Genomic DNA, 18785 nt, shown 5'->3' with positions numbered 1-18785 from the left:
TTAATTGTACTTAAGCATACCATTTTAACTTGAGTTGCCTTATTCTGTCTCTTGCATTATTCTTGTCAGATTTAAGCCTTTTCATGTCTAAATTCTTTTAACATTGAATCTGTAATGTAAAAAATGTATGATGTGCTACAAATTTTATGCATAATAAACTAAGTTATAACCTGCTGTAACCTGTAAAACATTTCTTGTAAATTTTGTAACTTATTTTTCCATTTATGTGCAGTTTCTTATGTAAATTTTAAAAAATATTTGTTGTGGCCTGTTCTGTAAACATTCCCATACTCTTCCTTAATGCTTCTTTGCATGAAATATTGAATTTTGCTTATTTATTTGATAATAGCCATTAAACCAACTTAAATGTTTCTCCCTTTTCTGTAGTTTCTTTTTCTAATTTTGTTAAATTCTAAATTGTACCTTTTATGTCCTACTTTCCAAATAAATTCTCTTAAGTTGTTTACTAAAAAAAAAAAAAAAAAAAAAAAAAAAGAATAGTGTTTAAGCTGGGCTTGGTGGTGTAACCTATAACCCCATCTACTTTGGAGGCTGGAGGCAGGAGGATCCCAAGTTTGAGGCTAGCCCTAAGCAATTTAGTGAGATTCTGTCTCAAAATTTTAAAAGGGCTTCAGTGTATAGATCAGTTGTAGAGCTTGCCTTGCATGTGCAAGGCCCTGGGTTTGGTACTAAATACTGGGAAAAAGAATTCTCAAGATTGGGAAGTTTAGGAACTTGATACCAGAACCTGGTAAATGCCTTCTTGCTGCATTATAACATGGCAGAGGGCACCAAGGACAAGACAAAGCAAGTATGCTAACTTGGGTCTCTCTTTCTCTTCTTATAAAGTCCCTAATGCAATCATGGGATCCCCACTATCAAGACCTCATCTAATACTAATTATTTCCCCAGGGTTCCACCTCCAAATACCATTAAGAGAGTCTAATACTCCCATAATTTAGTCATGTAATAATTTTTGTGTGTTCTTTTCTCTGTTTAAAAAGAGAAAAAAATACCATTAACATATGACTTTGGGGATTAATTCTCAACATTAGTTCGGGCTAAGAAACAAACACTCAGACCATAGCAATAGCTTTTTCAAAATTCTTTCCAGGAGTGGTGAAATTTTTTTCTTTGTGGACTTGTGAAATGAAATGGTAGTTGGTCCAAAACATTAATAGATAACTTGTTAAGTTGAAACAGGGATAAAAATGGGTCACTTATTTCCCACAGACCTAAAGATGTGCCCACTTTCAGTGGCAGCTAAAACAAAGCTCAGTCATGTATGGACTTTATCACACTATATATGCAAAGCAAATCACATAAGGAGAATAATTATTACAAATTGAGAGGAAAAAATCACAGGGTTCAATTTTCAGAGTCAATTATTGAGGATAACTGGTTTGGCTTTCTTATGACTTTTACACTTCAGTGTATAATACAACTCAGGTCTTCTAATGATTTCACATACAACAATGAACAAATATAAATATTTTCACTTGGGGCTGTATTTGTAACTCAATGACATAGCCCTTGCCTAACATTCCCTAGTCCCTGGGTTTGATCTCCAACAACAACAACAAAAACAAAACAAAAACAAGCCAGGTGATTTAGGAGGCTAAGGCAGGAGGATTACAAGTTTAAGGTCAGTCTCAGCAACCTAGTGACCCTGTCTCAAAAATTTAATAAGGGCTGGGGAGGGCCTGGGGTTGTGGCTCAGCAGTAAAGTGCTCTCCTAGTGTGTGCAAGGCACTGAGTTCAATCTTCAGCACCACATAAAAATAAATAAAATTAAGGCATTGTGACCAACTACAACTAAAAAAAATATTTAAAAAAAAAAAAGGGATGGGGATGTGGTTTAATGGTTAAGTGCCCCTGGGTTCAATCCATAGTCCTAAAAACAAAACTAACTAACAAAACCCCAAATCAAATGAAAAAAGAAACAAAGACTTTCACTTAAGCCAAGGATAATAGTAAGGGGACAGATTTACCAAAATAAAGTCAAGGATCCAGACTAAAAGTATTTTAAAATCCAATAAATTAGATAAAAAAAGATGTATTTGCCACAGAATATATTGAGTTGGGACAGACTTCCCATTCAATAGGATTCCCTCTGAGGTTTAGTTTATTTGTTTTACAGTACTGATAATTGAACCCAGAACCTCATGGGTGCTAGGCAAGCCCTCTACCACTAAGCTACTTCTCTGTCCCATTCCTCTGAGGGTGTTAGAATGAGATATATTTATGACTTAAGATTATAGCGGGGAGGGGGGGGAATGATGGAATAAGTAGAATTATTATATGAACTAATGCTTTTCATGTCAAACCCCCAATCTCAAAGCAAAAACAAACCCCCCCCCCAAAAAAAAAAAACTCTTTTTCTTTAAGGGAATTAAATACCTTGTTTATCTACTCATTTCATAGTAGAAGTCAATCTTTCTTGGGAATTTTGTGTCTTGTTCTTCAGAATCTGTCAATCAATCAATCATCAGGTCCTGCAGATGCCACCTACTAAGTACTTCTTTTTTTTTTTTAATTTTTTTTTAGTTGTAGGTGGATACAATATCTTTATTTTTATTTATTTATTTTTTTTATGTGGTGCTGAGGATTGAACCCAGAACCTCATGAGTGCAAGGCAAGCACTCTACCACTGAGCTACAATCTCAGCCCAGTACTTCTTAATTCAGTATATTTTTTAGTGACTCCAAGAATATCTACCTAGTCTAAATCACTGTTTCTTTCCTAATGGAAATGCCCCCTAAGCCATTTTCCATAGTGTGACCTCAGTGTCGTTTTTATAACAGAAACTAATTGTGCACCTTGCTTAAAATCATTTGATGGCTTCCCATTAGTTTTGAGATTGAGACTAACACTTTGACATGGTCAAATGTGCATGTTCTCTGGTCCCCGTTTTCCTGTCTACCCTAACGTGCTCTGCCTTACTTCTTACCTTTGCCTCACTAGACCTCTTCCTTTGATAACACATCAGTGCACATTTATTTTAAACCTTATATGAATTAGGCTTTTTATTTTCTGTATTTTTTGATCCTTTGACTTTTTAGGGGATTTGCTAATCCTGGAGAGATTTTTTCATCCCCAGCGTTAGCCGATTTTTAGAGGGAAGAAACAACTTGCCTTTGAATACGCCTTTCATATGCCAACCATGTTATTCAAAGCCCATATCCTTAACTATCTTCCCTAATTATCACCTACCAAGCTAACATTTCTCTTGCCTTAAATCACTAATGCACAATTAGGGACCAGCCCTGCAGCCCAGAACCAGCTGAGATTATTAAGGCTATCCAATTCTAAATTTATTCAAATTTACCTGCCTTGTCACCTGTTCCTTCCTATGGAAATCACAGTAAAAACTCTGGGATTTGCTCTCTCCTTGCTCTTCCTGCCTCCAGACTAGTTCTTCCCCTTGTGGACCTGCATGGCATGGCATGGCATGGCATATCCTGTCTTTTTGGTATCTGTAAATAATAAATCCTTTTTTCAAGGTATCTGTCTCCATGTTCATTATCTGACTCCACAACCAATACCTGATTAAAATAGAGTTCTGGGTACATATTAAAACATGCCTTCAGGGCTGGGGCAGTAGCTCAGTGATAGAGTACTTGCCTGGCACATGTGAGGCAATGGGTTCAATTCTCAGCACCACATAATAATAAATAAATAAAATAAAGGTATTGTGTTCATCTACAACTTAAAAAAAAAAATGCCTTCATACATGCTAGCCTTGCACCCAGAATCCTTTTACCCTTTTCCCTTTACCTAGATAAACCCTGTTATTTCCTAGATGCCTGTTTTAAGGGGACTTTATTTGTTGTAAATCACCTTAAACCCTCAGTTTGGTTTATCCTCTATTTTATATTGTGTGGTTATTAGATGTCTGTCTTCTCTAATAAAAAATAAGCTTATGAAAACAAAGGCCTTGTTTATCACAGTATCTCAGTGACTACCATGGTGCTTATTAAGTATTAATTGCAGAAAAGAAGGAAGAAAATCACTTTGAGATCTTTCACTAGACACAGTTAGAGCATTAGTCCTTAAAAGAACTTTAAAAGGAAAAAAGGAACCTAATGAACATTAAGTCATGGAGATTTTAGGTGATTTCCTAGTTTACAATTAACTTATTAGGGCTGGGGATGTGGCTCAAGCAGTAGCGCGCTCGCCTGGCATGTGTGCATCCCGAGTTCGATCCTTAGCACCACATACAAACAAAGATATTGTGTCTGCCGAAAACTGAAAAATAAATATTAAAATTAAAAAAACAATTAACTTATTAGCTTTGTTTTTTATTTTTTATTTTTGTGGTACTGGGGATTAAACCTAGGAATGTTCTACCTCACAGCTATATCCCTAGCCCTTTTTATTTTGAGACAGGGTCTTGCTAAGTTGCCCTTGAACTTGTTATTCTCCTGCCTCAGCTTCTCAAGTAGCCGGGATTACAGGTTTATACTGGTATTTATGTTTTAAAGAGACACAATCTTGATATGTTACCAGAGCTGGCCCTGAATTCCTGGATGCAAGGAATTCTGCTTCATCCTAGGTTATAGATTTGTGCCTCTGCACCTGGCTCAAATTTATGGTTAATTTTAATCACCTTGTGTATACAGTATTTTACATGAAGACATACACAAACACACACAATTTTGTTTTCATATTCCTTTTTTATTCCCTCCTCAGAACTGAAGATCACACACAGGGCCTTATGCATGCTAGGCAAGTCCCTTGTCACTGAGCCATATCACCAGCCCTAATCTCTCTTTCTCCACCACTCTTTTCAAGGCAGACTTTCCCTATGTTGAGCAGGCTGGCTAGAAATTTTGGACTCCAGACCTCCTCCCACCTCAGCCTCCCAAGTACCTGGAACTATAGTCATGTAGTAGCACACTTGGCTTTGCTTTTATATGTTTAAGTGACTGTATATGCACATTTCCATATTAAAAACTAGTTCAGATGTGGTTATTTTGTTGGCTGCATGATGTTCTATTGTATTGACTTGTTTTTTACCTATAAGTAATTACTTGTGTGATATTATGATTTATATTGAGATACTTGATCTTCCTCTCAGTTTACTAGTACATAATTCCTAAAACCCTTGGAATTTCCAAAGCAATGTGTCTTTTTGTATGTTAATACATATTTTGATGCCTGGGGCAGCTCCTGGACAGTCTTAGGGTTGGGGCTAGTTGCCAGAAGAACCAACCATATGATTAGAGGTTTTTGGTTTTTTTTAAATATATTTTTTTAGTTGCAGGTGGACCTAATATATTTATTTATTTATTTTTATGTGGTGCTAAGGATCATACCCAGTGCCTCATGCATATGAGGCAGGTGTTCTACCACTGAGCTACAACCCCAGACCCATGATTAGAGGTTTGTAACTTTTATTTCCACCTCCCAACCTCCTTAAGAGGACTGCCCAGAGCTGAATATTAAGTTGATCATCACTGGCTAATGATTTAGTCAGTCATGCTTATACAGTGAAATGTGCATAAAAACCCAAAAGGCCTAGGTTTAGGGAGCTTCCACATAGCTGAACATGTGGAATTCTTGGATGGTAGCACATTCAGAGAGGGCATGGAAGTGCATATTCCACTTCCCATATGTCTTGGCTCATGTATCTCTTTCATTTAGTCGTTCTGTATAATAACCTTTATAATAAATGGATAAATGTAAATAAAGTTTTTCTATGAATTCTGTGAACCACTTTAGAAAATTAATCAAACCCAAGGAGAAAGTTGTTGGAACCCTGACTTACAGCTGGTTGATCAGAGGCCTAGACCACAATCTAAGGCCTGAGATTGGTATCTGAAGTGTGGAGCAGTTTTGTGGGACTGAGCCCTTAAATTATGGGACATGACACTGTTTCCAGCTAGATAATATCAGAATTGAATTGAATTAAGACACCTAGCTGATGCCCCTGCAGACTGCTTAGTTATTAGGTGGGGAAATTGTATGGTATTAGATATTGCTTACAGTAGTAATGAAACTGGAGTTAGAGATGACACCAGATTCTCTGTTTCTGTTGCTGCAATTGCAGGTGGGGTCACAGTCCTTTGTGGCAGAGGCACAGTTATTCACAGCAGCAGGTGCCCGCCAGTATCAGTGGCTGGTGTCAGCAGACAGGGCTGGAGTTTTCAGCATCATTAATGGGATCTGGCTGGGTTACAGCTCTCCATAGCAGGCTGCGCCAGCTTAGTATTGCAGACCCCAGACCCTAGCGACCTGCCAGCAACTTCTTTCCAGGTTCTTGTCTTGTGAATTTGAAGAATGAAATCTATGGACAACAGAGAATGAGAGTGAAAGAGTAGAATTTATTTAGTCACATGAGAAGAAAAGAAAAAGCTCTTGCCAGGTGAGAGGGGAACCCATACCATAGCAGGTTGTCACTGAAGTGTACTAGTCTAGGGGCTTATATAGCTACTGGGTAGAGACGTTGACCACTATCTGTGTTAACCAGGTATTAGAAAAATGCCCATGACCTTCTGATTGTGTCCTTTTAGTTCCTGAATGTGTAGCTTTCACTCAGGTCCATCCTACTCCCCTTTTCCTATACTAGTGGATAAAGAAGTTGGCTGAAATGTTTGGAATGTTTCTACAGATTAATTTCACGGAGTGATCTTTACTTTTAGAGAATCCTTTATGGGGCCCATTGCTAATGTCTTAATCTCCTGTCCTATCTAGTCAGCAAGTGAGAGTAGGATAAACACTGTTTTCCCCTCAATTTTTTCTATTAGCTGTGTCAGGCCCTTTGTCTAACCAGTGTCCTATGATTATTGTACCTGTTTTCCAGAAATACATAAGAGGTAGCATGCAAGCAGAAGTATATTTTATTGTATAGACACTTCTATGTGAATTCTGTATTTGGTCTTTTCCCCTGATGAACTGAACTATACCACATGGGGCCCCTTATTCAAGCAGTCTTCCATATTTTCCATCTCCTGGCTACACTGTGGGCCTCAACATTGTATACTTCAGTTGAGAGACAGAGTGAGCCACAAAGAGGAAGAGTCTTCACTGCTTGCCAGAGGAGTTTTTACCCCCACTGTGACAGAATGTGGTCCCACTGTAACATTTCATCCTTTGTGGATTAAAAGGCCATCCATATGAGGATGGTGAATATAATGTTGGAAAAGTGCCTGGTCTGAAGTTGTTAGAAACAATTATATACAAATTGTTTCTTTTAGGTTATTTGTGTGGAGGAGGCAGAATTGCTAAGCCAAAAGAAATGAAGAGTTTATGGTCTGTATATGTTATCGTGCCCAAGTCATGCCCAAGTCCATCTGCTTGACACTCAAAAGCCAATACTCGGGAGCTGAGATTTGGTGGGAAAGAAATCAGGTGTACTCAAAAGCTAGCACCATGAAAGTGGGGGGACCTATCCTATCCCCACAAAAAAGATCTTAGGGAACTACACAAAAGGACTTATGGGGAAAGGGGGAGGAAAAGTAGGATAATGTACATAAATACTGCATGTTGGGTGGGGTCTTTATCAACAAGGGTGTGTGTTTGCTCACTGGCCCCCACCCCCACCCCCCACTGCCCTACTTTGGCCAGAACATCAAAATCACCCTTGACAAAACCAAAACCAAAACCAGCAAACCAAACAAATAAAACAACCTTGACTTATTGGGTCTAGTTTCTTTAGATAAACAGCAGGCTTAACCTTACTGCAAATGTACCTGCTTTGTGTTAGTTGATGCACCAAACTAAAGAATAAGGAGGAGAGTTCCATATTCCAATATAATCTGAATAATATAATTCCAATATAATCTGTTTTGGGTTTTATAAATCCAAAGAAAAATTATTTAGCAGGCAACATCTTAATCATTTAGGTGTGGATTTTCTTTAGAATTTAGTACAGGCAAAGGAAGGGAAGCTAAAGTAACTTTGCCAAGGACAATTCCCAAAAGAGGGGACAATGTTACACATATGTTGCTAGTTTGCTTCCATACAAAGTAAACAGTTTAAAAAAATCATTGGTAACATTTAAGTGTATCTAAAATGCCATAGTCCATTGAAAGAATCAAAACAGTATTTTGTATTACTTTTGCTACCACAATGCATGTACTACTACTTAAATTTCCTTAATTTTTTTAAAGTTTTATTGAAATACAATTGACATATCACACTTAAAATATTAAAAGTGTACACCTCCCAATAATGCTCATTTTCTACATTTGTTATTCAATTTCATTTGTCAATGATTTTTAGTATCATTTATAGAGTTTCACAATTAACACCACAATCTAATTTTTTTTATTTATTATGTGGTGCTGAGGATCAAACCCAGCGTCTCACACGTGCTAGGTGAGCGTTCTATTGCTGAGCCACAACCCCAGCCCCTCCCCCAGCTTTTTTATTTTGAGACAGGTGTCACTCAGTTGCTGAGGCTGGCCTCAAACTTGGGTATCCTCTGGCCTCAGCCTCCAAGTAGCTGAGATTACAGGTATGTGCCATCATGCTTGGCTTGTTTCACATCTTACGCTTAATTTTAAAATCCATTTTGAATTGATTTTTGTATATAGGGTAAGTCTAATTTCATTCTTCTGCATGTGGATTTTTCATTTTCTCCAACATCATTTATTAAAGTATTATTTTTCCCATTGTGTGCTGTCGGCATTTTTGTCAAAAGTCAATTATAGCCAGGCATTCATGGTAGCACATGCCTATAATCCCAGTGACTCAGGAGGCTGAGACAGGAGAATCACAAGTTTGTGGCCAGCCTCAGTAACTTAGTGAAATCCTGTCTCAAATTAAAAAATAAAAAGGACTGGGGATATAGCTCAGTGGTAAAGTGCCCTTGCGTTCAATTCCCAGTAACCCCGCCCCCAAATCAATTGTAAATGCATGGATTAAAAAAAATTATTTGTTCTTTTTAGTTTATATGACAATAGAATGTATTTTGACAGATTATTCATACATGGAGTGTAACTTCTCATTCTTGTGATTGTACATGATGTGGAGTTACACTAGTTGTGTATTCATAATGCATGGATTTCTTTCTGAACTCTGTATTCTGTTCCATTTGTCAGTGTACCTGTCTTTTAGATGCAAGTGCCATGCTGTTTTGATTATTATGATCTATTTTTAGAACATACTTAAAAGTCTTTTTAATTACACTCTTATGTGTATTGAAGAAGTGCATTTTTTTCAAAATAAAAAATAACCAAAATGAAGGGAAAATTAATACATATTATTTTTATTTATTTGACTAACACTTTATTAAATATTACTTATCACGTACCTTTAGTCATTGGGTAAATTAGTAAACTCTGGCTCAGTATTATTTAACAGAATTATCTTAATTAGTGCCTTCTTTTTTTCAGCGTTGTAGGATGAATGAAGACACTGGTACTGATTATATAGCACCTTGGCAGCTGTCTCAGGTGGTGGATGGTGGAGGTGTTGGAATTATAGAATTAAGCAAGCACACAAATTTGACTAAAGGTGACTTTGTGACTTCTTTCTATTGGCCCTGGCAAACCAAGGCTATTCTGGATGGAAATAGCCTTGAAAAGGTGATGTATAGTATAAAAATATCCGATCCCCCTCCCTCCCAATAATGCTCATTTTCTACATTTGTTATTCAGTTTCATTTGTTATCAGGTAAAAAATAAAAGCATACATTTTTTTTCTTTTAGCTTACTGCCAGTTGTGGAAAGCTTTTATTCCTTTTCCACTGTTGGCTGAAACTGTATGTGACAATTCGTAGATTACCAGTGAATGTTGTAATTTTCCATATTTATTTCTCAAATTATATATATAATATAAAACCTGAGCTATAAGCATCAAAAATATTTTATATTAAGAATTAAAAGTCCTCTTATAATTATATACTTTGAAGTTTCCTGAGAAATAGCCACCTATGAAACACACTTGCTTATCATTATTTGTTTTTTTTTTTTTTTAAAGAAAGAGTGAGAGAGAGAGAGAGAATTTTTTAATATTTATTTTTTAGTACTTGGCAGACACAACATCTTTGTTTGTATGTGGTGCTGAGGATCGAACCCCGGACCACACGCATGCCAGGCAGGCGCGCTACCACTTGAGCTACATCCCCAGCCCCCATTATTTGTTTTGACTACAAAAATGTAGCTTCATGTAATTCAGCATAATTTATCCATTATCAAGGAACTTTATGTCTTTATATTTCAGTCTCCTCATGGGCAAAATGAAAGTAATAGTTATCATAAGTGAATGTTATGATAATATGATAAAAGTTTTGTAAGAAGCTTTATAATATTCAAATATTTTTTATTATTACAAATATTTTTTTCTTTTTTCTTTTTTTCCACTGACTGGGGATTGAACCTAGGGCCTTGTGGATATTAGACAAGTGCTCTACCACTGATCTACATCCCCAGCCTCACTTTTTTTTTTTTTTTTAACTGCTTTTATTTTTTAAATACATGACAGTGGAATGCATCAAAATTCTTTTTTTTAATATTTATTTTTAATTCTACACAATATCTTTATTTTGTTTATTTATTTTTATGTGGTGCTGAGGATCAAACCCAGGCCCTCGAACGTGCTAGGCAAGCACTCTACCGCTGAGCCACAACCCCAGCCCCACAATTCTTATTACACATATACACAATTTTTCATATCTCTGTTTGTATATAAAGTATGTTCACACCAATTCATGTCTTCATAGATGTACTTTGGATAATGATGTCCATCACATTCTACCATCATTGCTAACCCCCTGCCCCCTCCCCTGCCCTCCCACCCCTCTGCCCTATCGAGAGTTCGTCTATTCCTCCCATACTCCCTCTCCCTACCCCACTATGAGTCAGTCGCCTTATATCAGAGAAAACATTTGCCATTTGTTTTTTTGGGATTGGCTAACTTCACATAGCATTATCTTCTCCAACTGCATCCATTTACCTGCAAATGCCATACATGATTTTATTCTCTTTTATTGTTGAGTAATATTCCATTGTGTATATATATGCCACATTTTTAATCCATTCATCAACTGAAGGGCATTTAGGTTGGTTCCACAGTTTAGCTATTGTGAATTGTGCTGCTATAAACACTGATGTGGCTGTGTCCCTGTAGTATACTGTTTTTAAGTCCTTTGGGTATAGACTGAGGAGAGGGAGAGCTGGGTCAAATGGTGGTTCCATTCCCAGTTTTCCAAGGAATCTCCATACTGCTTTCCATATTGCCCAGCCCCCACTTTTTAAAAATTAAAAATAAATTTGAGACAGTGTCTTACTAAGTTGCCCAGACTAGTCTAGATCCTTCTGCCTCAGCCTCCTGAATAGCTGGCATTTCAGGAGTGGTCACTGCACCTGGCTTGTTATTACAAATTCTTAACCAGTGTCTGAAAGTTTCTAATACCAAAATGGAAACACTTATGTGGAACCCTAGCAAATGGAGCTGGAAATCCATGAAGGATAGGCCCTCAAAACAACCATCTTGCTTACCTATCAACTTCCTGTTCTGGTAACGGACTGATGCCACCCTTATTAATCCTTGTAATGAAGAATAATTGTTTCAAAACAATTAATGTCACTTCTTCATTTTACTTTTAAAAATTCTTGCCTTCCTTTGTCTCCCTAGATATGCACATGCATGCACATCCTGGATTGCAGTCCCTTGTTATTCCTAAATAAACTGTTTTTGAAATGTGAGTCTATCACCCATTTTGTCCCCATGTGGAAGTCCAAGGAGGTCTTTCCAGAGGTAGAGACCTCTACTTGGACTTTGAGGTTTGTGGTGATGGACATCATTATCCAAAAAAGGTTCTTGACCATATTGAAGAAAATAATTTAAGGCCCTATCAGGTATGAGTAGCAGAGTGAAAGATTTATTATAATGGGAGCATATATATTCTTAAAGCAGAGTGTGGGCAATCTAAAAAGTGAGATGCACTACCAGGACTTGAGGTCAGGCTTTTATTATAGTATCTAATTATGTGCAATATGTATGATCCCAAGGGGCTGGACTTCCTCAGGATTGGGAAATACTGAGTAAGATTGTGTTTTCTCATTAGGGGGTCTGATGTGTAGACTTCAGCTAAACAGCAGCATCTCAGGTAGTTAGGTGATTGGCCCAGAGCAATCAAATGTTAGCCTCTAGCCACACTAGGTTAATGTTCTCTTGTCTATTTCCTTCCTATTCTCATTTTGCTACATTCCAGAAAACTACAGGGAATTGGAAAGTTAAAAAGTAATTTATGAGCTGTTTAGTGCATCCTTATCTTCTGGTCCTTTTCTGTCCCTTATTTTTTTTTTTTTTTTTTTGTCCAGCTTATGAGTTGTCTACAAGTTGTTTGTTCTGTATGTAATAGGGATATTTTTCCTTTAGAGTCTCAGTGTTCTCTGTCCATAAATTTCTATCTCATTTTAGGTTAAATTAAAAGAGGCTAAGATATGAGTGCTATATGAGTGAGTTTACACAATTATTTGTAATCTTAATGGTTCTAATATAATAGATCTAACTAGAAATTTCTTAGTAGGAAATAAACATGCACATACATACACAAAAAAAAAAGGAAAGAAAAAAATAGTTGGAATTTGAGGTTTATTTTTGTTGTTGTTGAAGTGGGTTTCTTGCTTTGTTGCTTGGGTTGGCTTTGATTGGTCAAAAAAGGTTTTTTTTTTTTAAAAAAAATTTAATAGAGAATTTTGGTTTTTTTCCCAACTCTTTACAAATATATAATAGAATTTTAGCAAGACTGAAGAATAATTTGAGGCAGGGTCTGGCTAAATTGGGTCTGGCTAAATTCAGAAACCATACTGAAATTATTAGTTTGCTTGGACTGCCACAATAAAATACTATAGGTTGGTGGCTTTAAACAACAGAGATTAATGTTCTATTCTGGAGACTAGAAATCCAAGATCAAGTTTCTGGAAATTTTCATTTCTGGTAAGGTCTCTCTTCCTGGCTTGCAGGTAGATAACTTCTTACTGTGTCCTCTAGTGGTCTTTGTCTGGGGTAGGCAGTGGTTATATTTCTTACATTTATTCTAAGGGCACAGATCCTATTGGATTAGAGTCCCATTCTTTTTTTTGAGGGTGGGGTACTGGGGATTGAACTCAGGGGTACTGGACCACTAAGCCACATCCCCAGCCCTATTTTGTATTTTATTTAGAGACAGAGTCTAATGGAGCTTCTGTGCTTCTGCTGAGGTGGGCTTTGAACTCCAGATTCTCCTATAGCAGCCTCCTAAACCTTAGGGATTATAGGCATGGGCCACTACATCTGGCTTAGAGTCCCAGTTTTGTAATCTCATTTAACCTTACATAGCATCTTAAAGGCCTTATCTTTGATACAGTTACATAGGCAGGGGGCACACAATGTATTACATAACAATCTCTACTTTGTCTTAAAACAGGAATTTCTAATATTATGTTAAAATCCTATATACTTTATTTTAGGTAGACCCACAGCTTGTAGATGGACACCTTTCATATTTTCTTGGAGCTATAGGTATGCCTGGCTTGACTTCCTTAATTGGAGTACAGGAAAAAGGTCATGTAAGTGCTGGATCTAATCAGACAATGGTTGTCAGTGGAGCAGCAGGTGCCTGTGGATCCTTGGCTGGGCAGGTAAATGTTCTGAGAATTATTTAACTTTTTTTAAAAAGTTGTCATAATCGAATTTCTGGATATATGCATATAATTTAAAATATGAATGTGAACAAATTTAAATGATTATTTCACACATTTCTGGTAGAAATGATGTCATTACTCACTAAACTCTCTTAACAACAATATGATGTATATTGTAGGTTTTTGTCTCAATCTTTATTAACCAAGAATGGATATGGTAAATGCTAGAGGATTGCTGTCATCCATGCAAGGATAAGAATCATAGAGACCCCCCTGGAATTTCACAAACTAAAGATAAATGAGGGGCTGAGGGTGTAGCTCAGTGGCAGAGCTCATGCTAAAAAATCATATAATAGGCCCTAGGTTCAATCATTGATACCAAAAAAAAAAAAAGAAATGATATTTTAAAAAACCCTCAGATAAGAAAACGTATATTGAGTTCCAGAAATAAAGTAAATCTTTTGATAGAATTCTGTTAAGTTCATTGTTTTATAGGAAACCATTAAGACAAAATATTTTATTTTAGGTGTGATTTTTAGTTCCTCACAGGCCTGAAAAATATTGAATTGTAAAGTAGTGATGTTTTAAGTCTGAGTATTCCATTTATAAAATCAGATTTAAACTGTGAATTTTAAACTGAGATTAATTTTATTCAATTTATTTTTTTAAAGGATGATATTTTCTGCCCTCAGTTCTATTAGTTTCTTTTGTTAAAAGCAGTGTAATCTAACCTCAATTGTGATGAACTGTCTCATAAACTTAAAATATCTTGTATACTTTCACCTTTTTACAATAAACATGACAATATAAAACCATTTAATTTTCAAAATATTCCTCCTAGATTGGCCATTTGCTGGGCTGTTCCAGAGTGGTGGGAATTTGTGGAACACAAGAGAAATGCCTCATTTTGACCTCAGAACTGGGCTTTGATGCTGCAATTAATTATAAAAAAGGGAATGTGGCAGAACAACTCCGAGAATCATGCCCAGCTGGAGTGGACATTTACTTTGATAATGTTGGTGGTGACATCAGTGATACAGTGATAAGTCAGGTTGTTTGCCAATTTATGTTACAAAGTTGAATACTGCATTTTATTTGTTTTGATTTTTTTTTATGTGATACTGAGGGGGAAAAAAACTTCATAAAATTGTAGGGTTTACTGTGACAAATGTGATGATCCTTATTTAAGTGATATGAGAGCTTGCTGATATCTCCTTTCATATGCTAACAGATTTACTGTGATTCATCTGTTTCAGTTCTTGTCTAGCAGTATTATATTTAAACCTTAAATTAATTTTTGTGAAAAAGTACAGTTGCATTTTTTAAATGAAATTGTGAAGTTCTGACCTCTAACTTGCCATTGACCAAGTCACAGTCATCCCCCTAACTTTGAGGAAATAGGTTTTCATAAATTGTGGGTATTTATGATTTTCTTTATTAAAAATGTTGTAAAGTATCAACATGAGCTATCAACAATGCATAGTCCATTATTTGCAGCTTAGGTTACATTATTTAAATGCAAAGAAATACAATACTGCTACTAATAAATGTAGTGACAATTAATATAATATAATATAATTATAATATAATATAATTATATAATATAATTCTTTTGCTGATTAAGAAATTTTGCCAAGATCATTGTAATGTCATGTGTAGCTAATAAAAAATAAAAAAATTTTTCATTTGCCTTTATATTCCTTTGCAGTGAATTTGTTGCTAGCTAATTAAAACTTTTAAATAATATGTAAAACTTCAAAGCAAACTAAATTGGCAGTAGAAGATTAAATACAGTGGTCAAGCAGGTTTTCATTTAGGCAAACGTAAAATCAATAAACAGGAAAGGTGTCTAAGGAGGTAACCATCAAAAATTTTTCTGTGCAGATGAATCAGAACAGCCACATCATCCTGTGTGGTCAAATTTCTCAGTACAATAAAGATGTGCCATATCCTCCTCCACTGCCCCCTGCGATAGAGGCAATCCAGAAGGAAAGAAACATCACAAGGTATGTCCTCTGTCTTTGCCCTTATTACCAGATTCAGATTCAAGGGGAATGTATATGAAATAAATTGTTATTCAATATAGTTTTTCCTTAATAAATAAATTCATATATATATGTATATTTTTACATAAATGGAGTATAATTTCTCATTCTTCTGGTTGTGCATGATGTAGAATCACTGGTCATGTAGTCATATATGTACATAGGTAATAATATCAAATACATTCTACTATCCTTCCTATATCCAAACCCCTCCCCTTCCTTCTCTCTCTCTCTACCTAGTCCACCCTTTATTGGGAATTAGCATGTGCATATCAGAGAAAACATTCTGCCTTTGTTTTGGGGGGACTGGCTTATTTCACTTAGCATGATTTTCTCCAGTTACATCCATTTACTGGCAAATGCCATAATTTTATTCTTCTTTAAGGCTGAATAATATTCCATTACATATGTATACCACATTTTCTTTATCCATTCATCTGTTGAAGGACACCTATGTTGGTTACATAGTTTAGCTATTGTGTGTTGAGCCACTATAAACATTGATGTGGCTTTATCAACGTAGTAGGCTGATTTTAAGTCCTTTGGGTATAAACTGAGGAGTGGGATAGGTAGGTCAAATGGTGGTTCCATACCAAGTTTTCTGAGGAATCTCCATACTGCTTTCCATAATGATTACACCAATTTCCAATCCCAGCAATGTATGAGTATGCCTTTTTCCCCACATCCTTGCCAACATTTATTGTTACTTGTATTCTTGATAATTGCCATTCTGACTGGAGTGAGATGAAATCTTAGAGTAGTTTTGATTTTCATTTCTCTAATTGGTAGAGATATTGAACATTTTTTCATATATTTGTCAATTGATTGTATTTCTTCTTCTGTGAAGTGTCTGTTCAGTTCGTTAGCCCATTTATTGACTGGGTTATTTGGGGTTTTTTTGGAGTTTTTTGAATTCTTTATATATCCTTGAAATTAATGCTCTCTATTTTTAAGCTAGTTTAATATTTAGGTTTTGAAAACTCATACTTACTGGATTTGACTGAGCTGGTTAAGTCAAGAGAGGATGGGGAAAGGAAGATATCTACAAAGATAAAAATCACAGAACTGTTGCTAAATGGAGTTGTAGATGCTGGGCAGACATAAACAGTGGAAGTTTAGTATACTTACATTTGTAAATACACCTAAAATTATGTCTGACCAAACTCAGTGTGATTAATTCTAATATTTTAAGGATTAACAGATTTACTAGAGTTCTGGAATGGTTTCATCTTGAACTCTCACTCCTGTCTTGTTCTCTGATCATTATCCTTTTCTTCTCCCCTTCAGGGAAAGATTTCTGGTGTTAAATTATAAGGATAAATTTGAGCCTGGCATTCTACAACTGAGTCAGTGGTTTAAAGAAGGAAAGCTAAAGGTAGTACTTCTATTTTTTATCATTATAATTCTTCCTGCTACTTGATATACTTTTGTATTATTTAAATTATATTATAGCAAACATTTTTTCCTTTATCTTGCATACCAAAAGCTGGGATTATGGCATGCACCACTGCACCTAACCTCAAACATGTTTGTTTCATTATAAAAAATTCCTACAAAAGAAATGTATACTAAATATCTTTACCTTGCTGATGATTGTAAACTCCTAACTGAAGAAGCCCTCTTATTATTAACTTTATATAAAATTTACTGTTTCACTTTCTGTGGATTATTTTACAAAATCAGTAGTTTTCCCAAAATATAAATTAGTAATATTCAAAATATTTATGGAATTCTACCATGTATTGGAGACTCCTTTCCAAGAAAGTCATATAAGCACATCCTACTGTCCTCACCTACTCTCCATGGATACTCTGATGTCTTTCTTAGTTGTTGGCTGAAAATCAGAAATTTTTAATTTGGGATTCAGAGATCCTGACCTTGTTCTCTTGATGTTCTTGAAATCCACAAATGATTGGAAGTTATGAGTGTGTGTGTATATATTTTGAAAAGAGGATGTATAGCTGGGAACAGTGGCGGGTACTTATAATTTATCTCAGCTACTTAGGAGGCTGAGGCAGGAGAACTGCAATCAAGGCCAGCCTCAGCAAGTTAGCAAGACCATATCAAAATAAAAAGGGCTTATCCCCATTATTACAAAATAATTTTTTTAAAGAATACTAAAACTACTATTTTAATTTACAGATCAAGGAGACTGTGATAAATGGATTAGAAAACATGGGAGGTAAGAGGAATGTATTTATTTATTATATACATGTGCTCAGCAAAAATATTCTTTTTTTTTTTTTTTAAAGAGAGAGTGAGAGAGGAGAGAGAGAGAGAGAATTTTAATATTTATTTTTTAGTTATCGGCGGACACAACATCTTTGTACGTGGTGCTGAGAATTGAACCCGGGCCGCACGCATGCCAGGCGAGCGCGCTACCACTTGAGCCACATCCCCAGCCCTCTTTTTTCTTTTAATGCTACTTCTCAGGTGTCTCCTCCCCCTTTTCTTTTTTTCTTAATTTTTAGTTTTGCTAGGCTGAATCAATATTAACTGTGTTTTGGTTGTTTGTTTTCCTTCTCTTTCTTTTTTTGACAAAGCTAGGGATCAGGGTCTTATGCCTGCTAGGCAAGTCCTATATCACTGAGCTACATCTCCAGACCAGATTTTTTTTCTTTCTTTTTTACAGTACTGAGAATTGAACCCAGAGGCACTCTTATCACAGAGCCACATCCCCAGCTATTTTCATTTTTTTCTGTTGGGACAAGGTCTCACTAAGTTACCCAGGCTAGCCTCAAACTTTAGATCCTCTTGCTTTGGTCTCCAGAGTAGCTGGGATTATAGGCATATACCACTTTGCCTGTTTTTTTTTTTTTTCTTTAAAATTGGGGATTGAACTCAGGGGTACTTTACCACAGAGCTATATCCCCAACCCTTTTTATTTTTTATTTTGAGACAAGGTCTCACTAAATTGATGAGGATCTCACTAAGATGCTGCGGCTGGCCTCTAACTTGTGATCTTACTGCATCAGCCTCCTGAGTCCCTGGGATCACAGGTGTGCACCACCATACCTGTTGTTTTTTCTTTATTTATTTAAAATATTTCTTTTAGTTGTCAATGGACCTTTATTTATTTATATGTGGTGCTGAAAATCGAACCCAGTGCCTCACACATAAGCACTCTACTATTGAGCCACAACCTCAGCCCCTCCTTTTTAAA

The 18785-nt window shown here is 36.0% G+C and overlaps 1 protein-coding gene across 6 annotated transcripts in view; it reads left to right on the top strand.

The window, feature by feature from the left end:
* Positions 1 to 18785, top strand: part of Ptgr2 (prostaglandin reductase 2) — a 44268-nt gene that overhangs the window by 22976 nt on the left and 2507 nt on the right. For 5 of the 6 annotated variants that reach the window (XR_013090737.2, XM_076849890.2, XM_076849889.2 and 2 more), the window contains exons 4-9: positions 9342 to 9533; positions 13404 to 13574; positions 14419 to 14628; positions 15462 to 15583; positions 16910 to 16997; positions 17765 to 17804. Coding sequence is in view for 5 of the 6 variants with exons in the window: in XM_076849890.2 (XP_076706005.1) it covers positions 9342 to 9533; positions 13404 to 13574; positions 14419 to 14628; positions 15462 to 15583; positions 16910 to 16997; positions 17765 to 17804 (823 nt within the window). In the remaining variant the exon portion in view is untranslated. The remainder of the gene's footprint in view (positions 1 to 9341; positions 9534 to 13403; positions 13575 to 14418; positions 14629 to 15461; positions 15584 to 16909; positions 16998 to 17764; positions 17805 to 18785) is intronic. The other variant, XM_076849892.2, reaches the window with a different exon arrangement.

Source organism: Callospermophilus lateralis, chromosome 3 (assembly GCF_048772815.1).
Source record: "Callospermophilus lateralis isolate mCalLat2 chromosome 3, mCalLat2.hap1, whole genome shotgun sequence".
In the NCBI taxonomy this organism is placed as follows: domain Eukaryota; kingdom Metazoa; phylum Chordata; class Mammalia; order Rodentia; family Sciuridae; genus Callospermophilus; species Callospermophilus lateralis.
Note: the sequence above shows the minus strand (reverse complement) of the source record. Positions and strands in the feature narration are given on the sequence as shown.